Consider the following 19,860-nt stretch of genomic DNA (forward strand, 5'->3'; position numbering starts at 1 on the left):
CACAGGCGCAAACACCCCATGTCTGACTCATAACCCCTTCGTCTTAATAGGTTCTGAAAGTTGATTTTAATGTGTTTTCTTTAACAAACACCTCTGATATCACAGTATGTTATACACCAGTAGCAGACTATCCAGAAATAGTTTTGGCTTCATGACACTATATTTATTATTTATTAAATTCTTTTCAGATGTAATTTACATTTAGGTAACTTATATTTCAGAATTTACAATACACGTTGAGGAAAAACAGACATTTCATATCAGGCTATAAAAGACACAGTCGGAAGAAAAGTGGAGAAATGAACACATTTCATAATTGCCATCACAGTATTGTGTGCTGAGAAAAAAATGGAAAAGCCTCCAAGTAGCACCAGTCCTCAAATGATATAAAATGTTTATTATAATACAGGAAATCAAAAAATTCAACCAAAATGTCCTTCGTGGTGTGAGGCACCGAAACAGGAAACATTAAATCTCTCCCTGAGTCTGAATAATAAAGCAAAACGAGGCATAAGTAAACCATATCAGCGGTTTAATCCCAGCATTGATATGCTATCGTATAATCTGACACTGGTTGTAAACTCCCCGCTCACTGTGAGGCGAGCCGAACTGGCCCGATCAATATTATCACAGTGTGTCAGGGCCTCTGGTTATCAGTGTGAACACAAAGGAAAACACGGCAGAAACTCTTCCACTGGCTGATGATGGAACGACTCAACATCCTCCACTTTTGTCACATTTGTGTCGGGAGGAGAGACGAACAACGGAACAGATGGCCGAGCAGATAAATGCCTTCATAGTCGGGGTAAAACTGATTTGGTGAATCAAGTCAAAAAAATGGGACAAGGAAGCAAATCAGAATGTATCATTACCCGACTCATTAGTACACCGACTGCCGTTCCAACCAATTAAGCCTTTAATATAAATGTAAATGTAATCGGTTCCTTGTAATTAACTGTGGCTGGATCGCTCCGAAGAGCCCTGTCTTCAGGCTTTAGTTCATAGTGATTACGTGAAGTGTTTGTTTCTGAATTCACGAGAATCACGCTGAAGCTAAAGAGGCTAGCTGCTCATTTCGTCTGTCTGGTGGAGGATTTGCCGCCGAAAAAATGCAATTCTTTGAAAACGATCCATCGCCATGGAAACGCTGCTACTGCACATGTGCACCACGCCCGTCGTAAATAGTCCTTGCACATGCTCAATAGATGGTCAATACCTCGTGGGCCAACGACATTGTTTTCAGCGATTCTGCCATTTCCGTGGAAACAGACATCCTTTTCAAAACATTACCGTATGAACGTGAAACCTTTCTGAAGCAAAATCAGAAAAATAGTACGTTTTCACTTGAAAAGTCATATAAACGGCGTCCTCAAGAGGCAAATAAAATGAGAAGTAGTAGATCACTGAAAGTAATAAATCACCAGATGACAATTAGTACATATAACTTAAATTATTAAACGGAATAATTTATATTTTCATTAATAGTTACAGGAAGTAATAGATTACAACAAGGTAATAAATCCTAAAAATAATTTAGCAATAACTTAAATTATTAATTGAAATACATTTGTTATTAAGTAATGATTGCGGGGCACCACCAGGAATCAGGGACTAATGACCAAACTATCACTCAGCTGAAAGGATTCCCTGAAGTTGAATATTCTTTACCGAGATACAAGTATACTGAAAGAGAAGGTATGCGATCGAGCGCTGTTTTGAGTCAGCTTTGTTACAGTAACTGTACAATTAATCCAGAAATGTTCATTTACACCTGCAAGCAACAGATAACTTTATTTTTCCAGAATTTACTTTTTGGACATTAAGACATTTTCTTTCTTTCTTTCTTTTTTCTTTTTTTCCCTTGTCCTGTTCGGCAGCTTGAGCAAACAATATTATGCGATTGAGAGCCTTCCGGTGTCAGAACAGTCTTTGCTCTTGCAACAGGAAGAGACCTGGAGTCTCCTCCTGTTGCTGCCTTTATTAGAAGTTGGCATGGCTGCTTTACACGACCAGGGGGGAACGCTAAAAGAGAGAGAGAAGAGAGAAGATTGAGGGGGGGGGAATGAGACATTTTCAGCACAACTGAGCAAAGCCAATTATGTTTTGTGAAGTGGTATAGAGTGTGTTTAGTAAAAGAATTTAAGTGCATTTATGTACTTATTTAACAATCTTGTTAATTTCTGGCTTCCAGGTAACGTGTATTTGCATTGCTATTGCTCGCCAAGCTACTAAACCCACCTTGTACCTTGAATAAGTTGCAGTGAGAACAATTACCAGAAACTTAGAGTCCTGTACATCACGGGTGTAGCTCTCACCTGCAACAACATTAGCAACAGGCTTCGACCCAACAGGAGGAAGAAATGGTTAAAATCCTGGGGAGGAAATGAGATGCAAGCTCGGTGGAAAGAAGTCAAGATGACGGCATAAAATTGAAAAATGGGCTGGAATTGAAAAATGTCAGGTTAATAAGACATTTGAATGAGTCCAATATCCTCCTGAGACGTGTTTACCTGCCATGTTATTGCTTTCTGACTGCAGCGTGTTACTGGGTTGAGGTTTCACTTGCAGCCGTGCTGCTCCTCGCTGGTTTAATGGATCTAATTGATCACATTTCATTGGACCTTCGAGAGGCTGGTCAATAAATAAATCAATGCTAAAAGTGCTGATTTTGCTCTTGAGCGGATTAAATCTCATCTACCATTACACACCAGACACGGGACGTTAGTTTTTCTCATTTTAGTAACAATAAAGCTATTTCCTTTCATCCCGCGCTGCCAGAAAGTCACAGATATTATAAAGTGGCATTGTACCGATACCGGCATCCAGTATCGGCTCTGATACCCTAAGAGTGTTTTTCATACCATTTTTTTGTAGAATAAAATAACAAATTCTAACGATACAAGTCCAAATATGAGTTGAAAGCAGCTGTAGCCAGGATGTAGCCGTCCTGGAGAATTTGCATCCCTCTGTACTTGTGCCTGCCTTGTTTATTGTGTGTTTATCTACAATACACACTAATATGTGACCCGTTTGTATTTCCCTGTCTGCTCTCTGAACATGTTTGTGAGTGTTTAACGGTACTTGTCGTCCCCCCCCCCCCCTTCGGCTCGTCCCAGGTGACCGGGCTGAGCGTGTCTCCTGGGAAGGACCAGCTGGTCGTGTTGCACACCAAGGACAGCAGAGATCTGGTGGTGTGCCTGCAGGGGATGCAGCCTGCCAGTGACAGCCGCATCGGGGAACTGGTCGGTACCCTCCTCAGCCATTTCAAGAGGTAAGCGGTGGGTGGGGGGGGCAAATGCACAACACTGGTTGAAGGCACCGAAACACACAGCAGCCAGCAGGCTTGAAGACTTGTTGAGTTGTGTGAAAACAGGGTGTGCAGGCTGCCGCACAAACTCCACAGATATGTATTGCACCATCACGGAGTCGAACCGACCAACAGCACAAAACAAAAAACTGTATTTCTGCCTCAGTTGTTCTGCTCCACGCACTCTCCCCATGTCGTCATGGAAACGTGAGGCAGCACCAGTTGGTGCATCATTTGGTCAAAAGCAATAAAAGTAGATGTGAATGTCTCAAAATCACCTCGTCCTGTACGCATCTGCCTCCTAATTCACACTAACAGCTGTTAAAGCACCGTCACTTTGAGCCGATGGCTTCAGCAGAAACATCCAATCAGAGGCTGGACAAATCCTTTTGTTCCATTCAAAAGGAATATAGACTTTTATTGCTTTGTTTTTGCAGTTATTTCCTGAACTACAGGCAGACCAAAAACACTTAGAGCAGGGGTGTCAAATAGAAGGCCCGTTGGCCAAAACAGGCCTGCCCGAAGCTCCAATCCAACACCAAGCAAATAGCATAAATAAAATTTTATATATATTTTTTTAAAACATAGGTTTTTTTTTCAACATTTCAACACAAGGGTTGCGACACAACACTGACTGGTTCCTCGTTGCTATCAACCTCGCCTCAAAGCCATGCTTTCAGGAAGAGTTTGTAAAAACACCCAGAATGCAACATGCCAGAGAAGAAGAGTTTTGGACATTTCACCGTATTTTGTACCAGAAGGTTTCATTAGAAATGGCTTTATATTGAGATTGGAGTCATTCTTAGTTGTAATTGTTTGTTTTTCGTGAGAATATTAACACTTTCGTCACGTATACTCTGCGCCATAACAAAGAAAAGCCCTTAAAGCTTACATTTAAGGGTCATCATCCCACTATTTTACCGGTCCACTCCACTGAGGATGGAACGAGGCTGTTTGTGGCTCCTGAACTGAAATGAGGTTGACACCCCTGCTTGAAACCAACTTCACTGCAGTTCCACGGACCAAAGAGGGTTGAAGCAAGTCAACGCATGGTGTAACCGCATTTTTCTTTATTAGCGCGTGCAAAGGAGAGTTCTGAATAATCCCAACGTTTGCCAACTATCAGAAAACAATGTATGACCAATAAGATGTGACCAGATGGGTTGCTGTCTGCTTGAATGGTAAATGATAGCAATATTTTGTAATTTATTGACATTTGCACTGAATAATTATGTTGCATTTTTGACTGTGTAGATGTATTGTTCCTTGTCAGAAAGAGATTCCCACATGTGCCTTTTGCACATCAGGATGCATCAGTGCGGATGTAGGAAAGGTCCGTCATGAAGTTCACATATTGAGTGAATGCACCATCAATCCATCCTGGAGTCCCTGTCCCCTGAATGATCGAAAGGCAGGGCAAACGCCAGAAACCCTAACAAACATCCCTAAAATCAAGTCCAGAGTTTCTAAGTGTGAGGCAGCAGGGCATACCACTGCTCCACCGCTCTGCTCAAAAAGACCAGGGAATCCCACCACAACCTAAATCTACAAATAAACTAACATTCTCAGTTTGTTTTTGTTTGTGGTCGGGGTTTTTTAAATACCAAAACGTGATTTGGAGTCCGGCGGTATTGACCCAGATGTTCGGACCTGTGGCAGCGGGATTACACGGAGCAGACGGAGTTCATGGTCCCAGCTGTCCTCACTTAAACCCTCGTGTTCACTTAATCTCAGCTCTAAGCTCCCGTCAGTACGGGACACTACAAAGGCTGGATTTAATTTAGTGTCCGGCCTCCGAAGCAGAGAGAAACACACATGGATTACTTGCTTGAATTAAATCCTCAAATCCCGCAGTTTCTTTTTCCTTACCTTCGGTTCAGCTGAGGTTCACGTCGGGATGTCTCTTTATTTTATGTATTCAAACCAGAATCTGCCCTCATAACTCACAGCACGTTGGGCTTTCAGTGAAGAAAACAAGCTGGCGTAGCGACGGTTTCCAATACAAACCGCTCATTTAAATTCTGAATATAACCTTTCTACTTCTGATTAATGAGAGAAGAAACTCGTGAATAAAGGAGTGAAAGATTACCAAAGTTTGGTTATATTACAATAAATCTGCTTGGATTTCTACTTAACATCCGAAGGTCCTGTTTATTATTCCCTTCGCCAACAAAAGTTAGAGAAGGTTATGCTTTCCTCTGCGTGTATTTATTTATTTGTTTGTTTGTATGTATGTATTTTATCAACTTTTTGCAAAAACTAATCACCCGAATTGCATGAAATCTTCAGGGATGATACCCAAGGATTTTGGGACGTTGACGGCTAACCGTTCAAAGAAATCCTCAAAAACTGTGGAAAAAATGTCCCGTGGAAAGCAGATGAGAGATGCCCCTAATGGAGGAGATCAGCGTCTGTTGCCATGGAGACGCTCCCTGCTCAGTGTTTCAAAGTGATGTAGCTACACGGTTCAGGGGTGATTTGTCATCATCCAGAGACCAATCCGTTAGATTTTAAGAATCTAACAGATCCTGGGGAGGGAAGATATTTGCTCCATTGTAGCCGTCTGCTAGCACCCTGCTAACTCCGCCCCACTCTCAGCCAATCACACGCCAACTCGCTCTATAACGGTGCGTTCAAGTAACCAACAGAACATGATTTAACCATCACATTGCCAGGTGGCGTCGATGAAGGTATGCGCTCTACCGAGTGCCCGATGAGTTCCCATGTTTTTATGGACACAATAATAATCAATAACTGTCGTTAACGCGCCTCTCCTGTCAGCAGGGATCAGCTCAAAACCTCTTTTAACCCAAACCTGACCCGTTATACATCTTTGAGTTCTTCATTGGTTCACTGGAGGGGTTAATTGATAAATTTTCTCAATCTGGCTCATTTGAGATTAAATGGAGCTTTATTTTGAAGGAGTTTGACCTCTTCGGTTTGTTCAGCCAGTTGAATCATCAGACAGACAAAAGAGACCATCAGATCTTTGTTTTAAGACGGGATTAAAAGCTACGCTGCTGCAAAGGAAACATGCAGTTTTCATTCATTAATAGAAAAAAGAAAAAAAAAACTTCACTAGGGATTAGAAGCAGTACAAAATGTCAATACTTTGTGTTATGTGGCGTTCCTCCACTTCTGCTGTTGTGATCGAACATGTTTATTTACTGAATCTATATTCTGGTTTATCTATCGAGTGTGTGTGTGTGTGTGTGTGTGTGTGTGTGTGTGTGTGTGTGTGTGTGTGTGTGTGTGTGTGTGTGTGTGTGTGTGTGTGTGTGTGTGTGTGTGTGTGTGTGTGTGTGTGTGTGTGTGTCTGTGTGTGTGTGTGTGTGTGTGTGTGTGTGTGTGTGTGTGTGTGTGCGCGTCCATTGTGTGTAAGGGGGGAAATACAGTATTCGTGGAAGCACTCAGGTGTGTGCGTTTGTGTTTGTGCGCCTGTGTGAGGTGTGCACACGCTCCATTGCTGCTGCCGTGCGATGGTATCTGGTTGCATTGAGGCGCTGGTTTCTCTGTAGGTGTGGAGCTCAGAAAGGCCTCACGTAATGACCCGCCATGTGCTTCGCTCGCCAACACATCCATCACTGCTGAAAAGTGACAGAACAAAGGAGGCGTCGGCGTCGGCGGGCAACGAGCAGGGAGTCCTGTGAGGCGGCCTCGCATGCTTGTCGGATCTCTTGCGTGCACGCATCCCACCGCTGCAACCCCCCCCCCCCCCCCCGCCGTAGACGAGGCTTTAACCTTTATCTCTCCTTCTACACGCTGCGCCACGTGCACGGCGGCAGCTTACAGCAGCAACAAAGCAACACTTCATCCTCCTCGGAGTGACAGCGAGGCCCGAGCAGAGTGACGCCGCTGAGGGCAGTAAAGCCTCCTCCGTCAGCGCTGTGGCTGGATGCTCCACTCTCCACGTGCGGCCGTTTGCTTCCGACAGTTGTCAGCCTCCGTTCGGCGTTAATCTGTTTTAAACTGGATTAAACGTTCACATCGTGTCAAGCGGAGACGTCCACACCAAACTGATTTTTCCCCCGATGCTCCGGTTGTCTGGAGAGACCCAGAAATATTCTCACTGAGAATAGAAATAAAGGAGGCGGGGCTGATTTTTGTCCTTCTTTCATTTCTTTGTGCTTCCTATTTTTAACTCTGCTCCTCCTCAGGTGCTCCTGAGCCCCTGAACCCCTCCCTCACTTCCTTATTCCTCCCTGCCTCTCTCGCCCCCCACCCCACCCCCACTTTCCCCCCTCCCACTCGTCTTTCTTCATTTCTGAAAAGTAGGCAATGAAATATTTAAGGCTGCGCTGCAGTTCAGGCCTATATTTAGATGAGATGGAGCCACACACCGTTTTTATCTGTCTACAGTGTGTGTGTGTGTGTGTGTGTGTGCGTGCGTGCGTGCGTGCGTGCGTGCGTGCGTGCGTGCGTGCGTGCGTGCGTGCGTGCGTGTGTGTGTGCGCACCGTCAAATGTCTCGTGTTGATTAATCTGACATTGTTAAAAAAGACAATCGGACGTATGATACCGGTCGTTCACGTATATCGATCTCTGGTTTTCTTACACCTTCGGTCCTCCAGAGTCTTTCATCTTTGGCTTTCAAGCTCAAAACCTTTCTGATAAATCTGATTCGGGGTGTATAATTTACTAAAAACGAGCAAATGAATTGCAATTACAGAGATAAGTGTGCTGTTCCAGTTAAAACAAGAAAAGCTGTGACGCTGGTCCAGTGACCTGGAAGTTCCACTGAACGCCAGAACAAACATAACACACAAAGTATTGTTAGCCTCAACGTCGACTCGCATGAAGTGTCACTTCTCAGTTTATTTTTCTCACACTTTCTCTCCGCCTTCCCTTCCCTGCTGAGAAGTAAATATATCTTTGTGTTGAATTATTCATCGCCGCGCTCAATTCTCACAGGTGGCGAGCTGCAAGTTCTGCAACATATTTCTGCAGAATGTGTTCCTTTTTTTTTTTTTTTTTTTTCTCCCTTTAAGTAAAGTGGAACATTTTTTTCTGAGAAAAAGCCACATGAGTTGCATTGAGAGTGTGAATGTTGTTGGAAATGCTCCGTCTGGAGCCGGTTCGGCTCGTCTCCTGCAGGATCGTCTCCGCCTCGCGACCGACGCAAATTTAATCCGCAGGTCACGGAATCCGTGCAGCCTTCCTGTCGCCGTCCAGTTTATGTACTGACGATTTAACGACGGGAGAATTTTGGCGGCAACGTGATATCTGGCGTCTTGTGCCGATATTGCCTCTCTGCTTTCAGTTTGCAGGTTCTGAAGAATTCGTGGTTTTACACCAACAAGCGAAGAAAATACTTTTTAATTGCACCTTTTTCACGTTTTCTTTACCCTTTTACGAGTTTTCTTTTGAAATTATTGCTGCACATAGACCTCCTTCGCTGCTTTGCCGACTACAGCGACGATAATTATCCTCTTCCTGTCGTTGTCGACTGAGGCTCCGTTTCCACGACAACCTTTCAAGTGAAAAGACTTTGTTTTGTTTTAGAGAAGTTTCCCGTTTCTACGATAATGTTTTGAAAGCGACGACCATTCACACGAAAACGGCAGAAATGATGTCGTTTTCGTGTTGGGCCACTAGTTGGCGCTGTTGCTTGTTTTTGTGATGAAGCCACACACACACATGCAGCAGAGAACAAACATTAGCAATGGGAGGACAGGGACATTCTAGTGGTTTTTGGCGTCTGAACTAAAATGCGTTTGACGCCTCTGATTTATCACGAGGCGTAAAACCTTGAAGACGTCCTCACACTCGCTTTTCTTTATTATAAACCGTCAACGTCTTGTTTCCAGTCTCCATTCATGCTTTCCTGCTCGTACTCCTCTACCCCCCCCCACACACACACACCTCTTTGCCTCTTTGTCCTTCTGTCTCCATCCCACTTATTTACACCCTTCCTCCCCTCCACCCCTCCTCTTCGTCCTCTCTCCTCCAGTATGAGTCAGCAGCAGTGTGCGGTACGCAGACCTTCATTGATCTGTCAGAGCGATGTGGTCATATGCAGGTCTTCAGGGTTGAGGGGCAGAAAAAAAATTTCTGCCTCTCTATCCTGAAGACCTGCACTATTACACCCCCGTCTGCTCCTGACACCACAGAAGTGAACAAAACAACTGAAACATGGAAACAGAAATTTAGAGGGGAAAGATGAGCAAACGGTGATACGCTGAGGTTGGATTGGTTCCTCGTTCCTCCTGTCGTTCCTCCCTGTTTGATTAAAGCAACATCCCTTCACACTGAACCAAGACCCTCAATTATATGTCTCTTTTAAAATCTGAAATCTCTCCATCATTGAGAGCAAAAGCCAGTGGATTATATCAAACGGTGTTAGATGAGAATTAAAGTCCGCGCATCAAATTAATGCCACACTGTATGAGTCAAATCTGAAGTAAATAACATGATTCATACAACGCAGCTGCTTTGGTCACACTTTGGAGGTCATGATTCTATTTGGTCAGTGTTCACGGATTGAACATAGAAAGACTTCGCTTCTATTCAACAGACTTTATTTGTCCCCAGAGATCATTTTGGAGGTTTAGTGAATAAATGCCATCATACAGTAACAGTCTGAACGGACCCTTTTCACTGTTGTTTAACTTAAGTTAATTGGCGCAAGAAATTTGATACAGAAAATAAAGTTTTGAACAAATTGAGGTACTAATTTTATTGAGGGGAAATACTAAATGTGATGCTTTTCCTCCAGTACTTGATTTTGATTTGAGTACATTGATATTGATCTGATTCAATTTGAAGTTTTTTTTTTTTTTTTTACTGCGGTCCCTCAGGAGGATGTAATGCCCCCTCGTGAAGTTCCCACGGTGACCTCAGGCAGACTTAATGTACCAACCTGTTTTCACAATGTGTTGCATTGTTTTGCACTGGGGAATCGACTCTTCTCTGTTTAGCAAAACCCGGATCAACTGATTCTTTATTTATGCATTATTTTTATTTATTTATTTATTTATTTTTAGAAACATGTTTTTGTTCAAAAGTGCCACACTTACCAGAGTCTGCAACTTTTCATAGCTTACAATGCAAAACCTGTTTCAGTACAGTGTGGCGGGATGAAGCGCTTGTTGCATCCGCAGTGCCTTGATGACTCTTTGCCGTTTTTAAGAGAAGGAGCAGGTAATTGTAGGCAGCATGTTCCCTCCGACCTGTGCAGGACCTTCCTGTCTGCTCTTATGAAGGCAGAGACGTTTCATTCTTACCTCATCTTTTCCACTCCAATGCAAAAAGCTTTTATCCTGCTTGAAGCGTTTATAGACTGAATTGTTGAGACTGACTCATCTCGACGTGCGATTGGAACTAAGAAGTTGGTTCTAAAATCCAATTTGTTTACATCCGTTGTATAAATCCTTGGATTTATTAGATTCAATTTGATAGGGCATACTTGCATTATTTGCTCATTTATTTTAAGTTTGAGGTATAAAATCAAAGTGCATTGCTTGTTTTTCTGTGTTTTCCAAGTCCCGCGATCAGGGAGCGTCACACTCTGCCTCTTCGGGGTGAGACCAGCACATCCATGCGTGTAGGGGAGTGAATTATGTTCAAACACAATTGTTTTAATAAGGGTGGGGAGGGATCTGTGATAAAAATGGAGTAAAACATGTATTTATACAAAACACTCCTTTCATTCATGGATTTTGTTCTCGTCACTTTGGAACGAATCGCCCGTGTTTCAGAGGTTAAAGAGGAATATTTAAGAGGAGAAATATGCCATCGTGCATTTCCTGGTGTACATGGCGAAGGGACGGGCATCGTTTTTTTATAATAGAAAGATAAAGGAGGGTGAGAGGGAGGAGCGATAAGGAAACCAGAGAGAGGGGAAGAGAAAGAAAGCCACGCAGCCTTTTGTCTTCCTCGCCAAGGTCACCCACTCCTTTCTGCTGAATCAAATATTTCAGTCTCCTCTTTCCCCTCCATCCCTCCCTTCTCCATTTCCTCCTGCTCCATCCATCAACAAGCTCTCCAACACTCCTCCTTTCCCCCTTCCCCCCTCTTGTTTTTCACTTCACATTCCTTTCCTCCTCCTCCTCCTCCTCCTCCTCCTCCTCCTTTTCTGGGGCGCTGCGGATGCAGTTCCCATGGCAACCATTGGCTCCATGTTTGTCTGATATCCATTAATAACCCGCTGGCTGCAGAAAATAACGGCGCATCTCGTCCGAGGCCGCAGACACAGACTCATGCAGACGTGGAGCAGATTAGATGGCGAATGTGAGCGCGATGTGAGGATTAGAGAGCAGACGCACGGCGGAAGACGCGCGGAGAGGAAATGTGTGTCACGGAGGAGGAGAAGGAGCTTTTTATTGTCGCTCAACTCTCCCGGTTGTCACACTTCCAGATTTCTCCTCCCTCGCCACTGCTTCTCGTCCCGGAAATCCAAACACTGTGAGGAGAGACATTCAAGCAAAGCCTCTGCAGTTGTTCTGTACTTGTTCTTTATTTAGACGTTTCCTGATGTCGGGCAGGAATGTTGGTGTTTTTTTCACTTTTACGTGAGCGATTTGCCCAACAGCTGCTTGTTATGTTTCTCTTTCTTTGATTTTGGTCTCAAAATTATAATTCTACAACGCAAACGTTTTTTTGGGGGGGAAGAAATTAAATTTGCATGAGATATTATCCTCATTGTAAGAATTGTGTTTCTATTTTTAGAATGATCTGCCCCACAGTCAAATGCAAAGTTTTCTTTCTTTAGTTCTAATTTATAGGAGGGTTGAGACGGCTAATGACTGAAATCTATTTTGCTTTAAGATAAAACATATTTTCCAATCAAAATGGGTCCAAATTATAAGAATTTGAACAGGTGCATTTAAAAAAAATAAAAAGTTAACATTTTCATATATGCACTTTTGCATTGTTTAGTTGTGATAATGATCTCAACAACAGTTGATGGCATCAAGTTTTTAAACTTTTTTTAATAGATTATTTTTATCGTAATTTAGTTTATTAATATATTTTTATTTGAAGCACTTTCTTTCTTCACTCAATCATTCATTATTCATTATATTGTTGCTTCTGTCACTTGTATATGAAACAGAAACATCGAGATGATTTAGCAGATTCAACATTTTACACAGAACAAAACAGATTTTAAAAGGAGGAAAAAAACTGTCAAATCTGATGAACTCTTCATTCATCAAAACAAAAAACATCTGGAATGCATAGAAATTAGTGTGTCAATTAAAATATGGCAAAATTGCAATTTTTTTTCATTGTATTGTAGTTTTTGAATATAAATATGTTATGAAGAGAAGATATTCTGCAAAAGAAAAGATAATATTGAATGCAAAGAATATAGCAAACAACAATTATTTGTATTGGGCCAAGAAACAGACTTAATGTATTTGAAGAGTGAACAAAAAAAATCACAATTTCTCTTCTTCTAATCGGTAAATTGCTAGAAATATTGAATTATGATATATTTTTTTTTAATTGTCTCAAACATGTTGCTCAGCGCATGTTGTGTAGTGGTTACCAATGTTACTGCCTCACAGCAGATCCCCGGTTCGAGTCCCTCCGGGTTTCTTTGAGGGTTAAACGTGGACTCTTAAACGTCCCGTGTGAATTTGACTCCTGACATGTTGAGGGTGGAAACGGCCTTCACCAGAGGTTTGGGTCAGATCAAAGAGAAACCAGGTGAAAAGGCGAATGAATGGATGAAGGCTTTAGGGACTCTTCATCCCGTTCATAACACCACGGTGCAGAAGCAGTCTTGTTAATAGTATTGGATTCCATGTGCACCTTGTTGGGGTCATAAGGTCAACTCATCTGACCCGCGAGGGCGGAGGCTCTCAACCTGTGGCCCTCGGAGTGACGGAGCCAGAGAGGACTTGTCCTTTCGCCTTCAGCTTTAAAGTTAACCAGAGGTTTGGATATGTGGGGGTCCACAGCCTTTCTGAGAGGCAGCATGGTCGGGCTTAAACCTCAGGTGCTGCGTTTGCTTTTATTGGGAACAACTGTCGTCGTCTTCATGCTCAAACTTCCCCTCTTGAAGGATAATCCGTCTGCGCAGCCGTTATATAACCTCCAGGTCGCTCTAGTCAAACTGCGGCTTCAGAAACTCTCTGTTGCACACGTCGAATACGGTGGTACACGCACCGGGAGAGGTTTTACTGTGGCCAGCAAGGTGCCCCGCTGCAGCCCGGGTGGAGGGGGAAGCCGTTCAGGTGCACATTAGAGATGTTTGCAGGTGGAGGAGGTGGAGAATGAATGAGAGAAGTTTGTGTCAATGTGTGATATGACCTATTTTCACACTGCAGTCGAACAGCACCCCCCCCCCCCCCCCCCCCCCTTAGCACACACACTCAGTGTGTCAGGGTGTTAACGCTAATAAAAGCACCGTGTCAAGCACAAGCTCACTTAACTGATGACTCATAAAATAAATGTTCACACCAAGAAAAATCTGTTTTTAAAAACAAGGGGGAAAGTTAGAATATTAGGACTAAAAATAGGGGGAAATGAACAACCAACAGAATGAGGAACAGAAACAAGTAAAGTCACGTGCCCTCACATTTACCTGAAAACCCAGACACCCAAAAACCTGCTTGAATCTAACGTGGTTTTCACACTGACCTGGCAACCCGCTGATCTTCACCCTGTTTAGTGGGTCAGTGTGAACAGTCAGTGGACTTGGTAAACGTTGATCCGGGTCAACACGCCGTCATAGTGAGGATCAGAGACGCTGGCATTCAGCAACATGAGCAGATTTACGTTACATCATGTTCACCTGAAAATGGAAAACTTTCATTGCGCTTTGGGTGTTCGTTTGAACCACAGTGGTGCTCAGAGCCTCTGGAAACACAAAACCGTCTCACTCCATCTCCATGGAAACGGGGAAAAATGTCAGCCTGCGTGGTGTCATGGCTCCCAGTCCATATTCTCCGGGGAGTTGGTAGTTTTATTTTGACAGTCACGGTAATAACAATCCAACTTGGTCGTCTGTTCACTAGAATGTCTGTTCACTCCCATTGTTAATGTTTAGAAGGGATTGTTCTCTGCTGCGTGTGTGTACGGTTTCATTATAAAAAAAAAAACATCACCCACTAGTGGCCCAACATCAAAACTACATCATTTTCAGAGCACATGCCGTCTCCATGGAAACGGACATCGTTTTAAAAATGGTGCCCCGCAAACGCGAAACACTTAGTTAAGTGGTTGATGATTCAGGATGTTTGAGGGTTTTTTCATTAATGACACACTTTATGTGGATTAATCAAGAATAACTGCAATTTTTAAAAAAGTATATATTTTGTGATGTTACAATAAAGGAATTCACCTTACATCTGAGTACAGCAACTAAAGAAATACAACAATTAATCTTAAAAAAAATAATAATTCTAATGTAAAACTTTCCACCACATGGGAACTGAGTTCAGGGTGTGTTAATCTGAATAATAATGATATTCTGCACGTAATCTATTCAAAGACTTGCAGGATGAATTGATGAATCAGAAGCCGTGGTTCATTTCACTGTAGAAAGAGCTCTCGTCCCTCAGCTTCAGCCGTCATTACGACATCAGGCGTCGCAGCGATGCCTGAAGTCTCCTGATACATGTGAGCGGCGCTGCAGATGTAATTATCTCCGACCGTGTGACAGATCCAGCTCGCAGACGGATTCATTAAGCCTCGTCGGAGGAGCGCCGTAATGGCCCGAGATGAGCGTGGCTGGATTTAACAAAGTTCACGCCATTTGTGCGGATCAGTTTCGCATGGGGAATTTCCCCCCCTCTCTGAAGTTTTAAATGCAGCTTTAGTCAATTACGTGGAACCTTGTAGCTTCATTAATGAGCATTTCTGTTTATTTCCCCGTTTGATCTCTCTGATCTCAGACAAATCCAGAGTCTGAACTTTGCCTTTTCGCCTCCTCCTTTCGAAGCGCTAATAGCACTCCCAGTCAAGGATTGCATAATTAGTTTCTGATTCGGCAAGTCAGACATTAATTACAAGCAGACCACAGATGATGAGATGGAAGCCTCGTGTGGCAGAACTTCAGACACATTGGGGTGGTTGGCATGTTCTCCCTGGGCGTGCGCGTTGTTTCCTCTGACAATCCAGAAACACTTGCTGCCTCTAAATGACCCGAAGTGTGAATGAGAGCGTATGTCTCCGTTTTCGAGAATTCTGGCCATTAAAATGCGTCATCAGCTCCATCCTCCGCAGCAATAAGTTCTATAATAATGAAGATGGATACCAAAAGCCTTAATTCACACAATTGACATTTTTAAAAAAAACTGTTTAGTTTATGTTGTACGAGTGTAGAAATGATTGACAACACAATTAACTTTTCAATAATATTCCCATAATTGAGATGCACTTCTATTTGCATAATATTTCAAGAGGGGTTGTTTTCCTCACTTTTTTTATTTAATTACCAGGGCAGTTTAGGAAGCTGAATAACAAACCGCCTTCTAATTTATCTGTTGGTAGTTTTAATTAAGAAAAAGACATTGGAGAGGTTTCTGTTTTTAAATGTGGCATTAAAGGAGGTATTTTTAGTTCTTGGTCTGTTATGAAATGAACTGAGCGCTCACAGCCCTGCACAAACGGCTCCAACATCTAGAAACCCATTCCTCTATGTACCTCTGTAGGTCCGCACTATCCTCTGCTGCCTGAGCACTTTCCGCCCGAGTGTCTGCGTCTGTTTTCCCGCAGGAGCTTTACTTTGGGACGTATATAGCCGAGCTCTCGCCGCAGCCTGGCGTCTTGCTCTCAGTGCGGGTAAAAGCAGCGGCTGAGTGCCGCACACTCAGGAAAATGCGATGCAAGAGCCGCGATATCTCATGGACTCCATTGCTTCAGTGACCCCGACATGTACCCAGTAATCCTCCCCCCACCCTTAGACACACACTCCACCCAGCAACAGCACCATGTCCCGCTGTCAGGCCAATTATGATCGGGCTCCAGCACGGTCTGCCCTCCCTCCTCCAGTCTTCATTTCCACCTGCCATCACCTCCCATCCATCCTCCTCTGCTCCCCCCGTCCCTCCCTCCCTCTCTTCTTCATGTACTTTAATCCCTCCACATAACTCAGCCATTACACCTCCATCTCTGCTAATTTCCCCCTGCACATCCCTCCATTTCAGCCATTAATTTCAGCTTCTTTTTTTTTTTTCCACCCGAGCTTATGTAACATCCAGCCTGAAGAGAAGCAGCGCTGCTGACCTGCGAGCTCAAACTTAATATTTGGAGCTTTTATGTAACGCAGAGTAAAAATGTCCACATCAACTAAATGCAGAGCGTCGTCCAAAAAGACGACTCAAAGTGGCAGTTTGCTTTTTCAAAGCCGGTCTGGCGTCTTCCAAATCCAATTTCCTCAAAAGAAATTCGTAGTCCCACTTTTAATTATATTCAGTGCAGTACAGTATTTTATTTTCTTTCTTTTTCTTTTTAAGCTTCTGGTTCAAGGTACCCCACGTCGTTGGTATTCATCTTTGTAGTAAGTGGCATTCACGTGGACTTTTTACAGCGCAAATACAGCAACAGGCGTGTAGATAATAGAGACTAAAAATAGCATGTCAAGTATAAGTTTATTTTATTTTCTCAATACTAGATTCTCTCTACGTTGTGTACATGCTGTGTTTTCCTTCTGTGTGGCCTTCAGTCATGTGTATTCGTACCCTCAGGCATGTATGGGTCAAACAAGTACACGTGTCGTAGAATTATAGGAAAAAAAAACAAAGTACCTTGAGAAAACATCAGAAGATACACAGGCAGAGCATGCAAACTGCACACAGATTCAAACAAAGACTGTCAATGTGAGAGGACAGTGCAAACCACTGCACACCCCTGCTGGCCGGCTCATTGTCTCTTTTTTTTTTATCTGTTAGTTTATTGGAATATGTAGACATTTTTTGGGGAGTTTGGAGGTAAAAAAAAAAAAATTATAAATTGTCTGAGTTCAAAAGAATCTGATTGGATAAAAGATTTTTCATGAGTGATGGTGTGTGGGGCGCTCTGCTCTGACCAAAGATGCTTATTTGACTCTGTGAGTGACGGTGCTCAACACAAAGTTCCGACGGGAGAATCTGATTGGACGAGAGCCGTCCCTCAGGTGAGACTAGATCAGATTGAACTTTACTGCCATCGCGCGTGACCCGGGTCCAGGCTGCAGAATGCAGGTCGTTTCCAGTCTGACGTGAGCCTGGATTATAACATCTTATGCAGTTTGTACAGCGAGTGAGTATGAAATGATGATAAAACATATATGAACGTCTATTATTACAAGTGAAATACGGAGTGACAACCTTTCACTATGATATAAAGAACTATAGAGAAAGTACAGCAGTGCAGAAGTCATGATTTTATATGAACAACGATGTAAAGTCGCTCTATGACTTAACTGGTGAATGTTGTTCAACGGGACTTTGTGGTAAAGTGTGTGGCGACAGAATGAACGACGATCACGGAGGTGTTGCTCATGACTGTGGGGCGCTGCAGGAGGACAGTGTAGCAGTTTGAGAAAAGCCGCGTCGCGCTGGAGGCCGTGTTGGGTCCGCTCGGCTGTGATTCAGTCGCAGGCACGAGGCCACACAGCAACACTCCCTCCGCTGTGGTGTTACTTAACTCTTCAGTTTCAACATGTCGTGATCTTCGTTGGAGAATCAAACTTTTCAAACTTTTCGCCAAGCGCCCGAAATCTGACCACAGTCAGTCGATTCTTCCTGAATCTCGAGTTATTTCTGTCTGCACAGAAAACTGCTAAAACTTTCAATCTGCACACGTTTCTCCACCTTGGAACCGACTGATCTGAAGGTTTTACACCAACCTGACACACACTTTTTCATCATCCTCGATAATCCCTGATGACCAGCTCGCTCAGTGAAAACTATCACAGCTTTTAGATTTGCACAAAAACCATGGAAGCTGTTGTTTTTCACATGACTTATTACTTCCACATGTTTAACCTCATCTAAGATTATGAAACTGATGAATTGACTCACAACTACCAGAAAAAGAGAAAACTTCTTCAGATTTTAGCTCCCCATCCATGAATGTTTAAGATCAGGTGTTTTAAACACGCTTTAGTTCAAGGGCCACATTCAGTCTTTAATTTAATTTAAGTGAGACAGACCGGTAAAATAGTGTCATAATGTCATTTAAATTTCGATTTTTCTTTGTTGTGGTGCAGTATAGGGAGTATAGGGACGACAATGTCTTTATTTTCAGAAAACCAAAGAATTATTGTAGAAAATGACTCCAATCTCAACAAAAAATCATTTTAATAACGCAAACTACACTGAAATGTCCAGAAAACTTCTCTTATAACGGTTGCATTCTGGGTGTTTTTACAAACTCCCCATTATTATACATATAAAATAGTTATATATAATCAGTTTTGGGGTTATATACATTTCAAGTGTCGTAAAGATGAGAACGGAGAATTAAACTCACTTTTGAAATGAAGTTAATATTAGAAGACTGGAGTGGTTTTTCTTTGTCTTGTCACAGCGTTAGATTTGTTAATAGAGTTAGACATAGGAGAGGCGTCGCTGTCTTAACTTGAATCCAGTTCAAACTTGTTGAACTCGGATCGTCTCTTGATGGGATTCAAACTTTGCGCCGACGCGTCGCCGGATGAAAACAGATCAACCTCTGATAGACGCATTGATCGCCTTTAATGAACACAACTGGAGGCGTGACCACTCGAGAAGTGAGCCGTCTTCCTCCAGTAATGAGCAACTAATTGCCACTGCCAGTCTCGCTTATCTGCTTTGACTCGCCGTATTGATCCTCCTAATGTGTTCCCGCTCGGACGCAGCGTCCATCCTGCTGACCGGGGAGTCGTGTTTACTGCCGCTTTCACCGTTACAGAGAGAAGAACAATGAGGACGACACAATCCAGCACATGGCTGACCTCCTGCACACACACACACACACACACACACACACACACACACACACACACACACACACGGGCCTGGTTAAGCCTCCTGCTGTGCAGCGTTAATGACTGCAGTGTGAGTCGGCCTCTGCCATCTGTGGAGACGGCGGCCTTTGCTTTTGTGTGTTTCCGGTTCAGTTTCATCCCCCGCTGATCTCGTCACCAGTGAAATGTGGAGGTGAGGAGTGTGTGTCCTCTTTGTTTGACCGGAGCTGTGAACAAGCGGAGTCGCGACAGCTTGCACCAGTCGTATTTTATTGATGGCGATCATCCTGGTGTGGTGGGGTGGAGGGAGAGTGTGTGTCCAGATGCCAGGTGGACGTCCTCCACACACCCCTTGTGTCTTCTCGCCTCCTCGGGGGTGGGTGAAGGAGATTCTGGACACAGGTGGTGCGGCTTGGCTACAAGTCCCCGGGGCTTCACCGGACTGGAGGACGATTCTGCTTCAGCAGCCAAAGTGGAAATTGTATAATAATCACTTCCTCCAGAAAGCTGAAACCTGGCCAGAGAAATAATGAAGTGGAGGAAGCGGCACTATTTGCAGGCCGGTCGCTGTTTTGTTTTCTACATTTACTACCATTCTTGAAGACTGGGAGTCGTCATGCATGCAGTCATTATAAATGTCTGCAGTGGTGTAGTGGTTAGCAGTCCGGTCTCAT

The 19,860-nt window shown here is 43.4% G+C and overlaps 1 protein-coding gene across 1 annotated transcript in view; it reads left to right on the forward strand.

Moving 5' to 3' along the window:
• The window catches only part of myo1d (myosin 1D), a 108,819-nt gene that overhangs the window by 75,682 nt on the left and 13,277 nt on the right, over positions 1-19,860 (forward strand). The window contains exon 21 of the mRNA XM_080478546.1: positions 3,117-3,271. Coding sequence (XP_080334672.1) covers positions 3,117-3,271 — 155 coding nt within the window. The remainder of the gene's footprint in view (positions 1-3,116; positions 3,272-19,860) is intronic.

The sequence above is a fragment of the Lipophrys pholis genome (assembly GCF_963383615.2).
Source record: "Lipophrys pholis genome assembly, chromosome: 1".
Lineage (NCBI taxonomy): Eukaryota > Metazoa > Chordata > Actinopteri > Blenniiformes > Blenniidae > Lipophrys > Lipophrys pholis.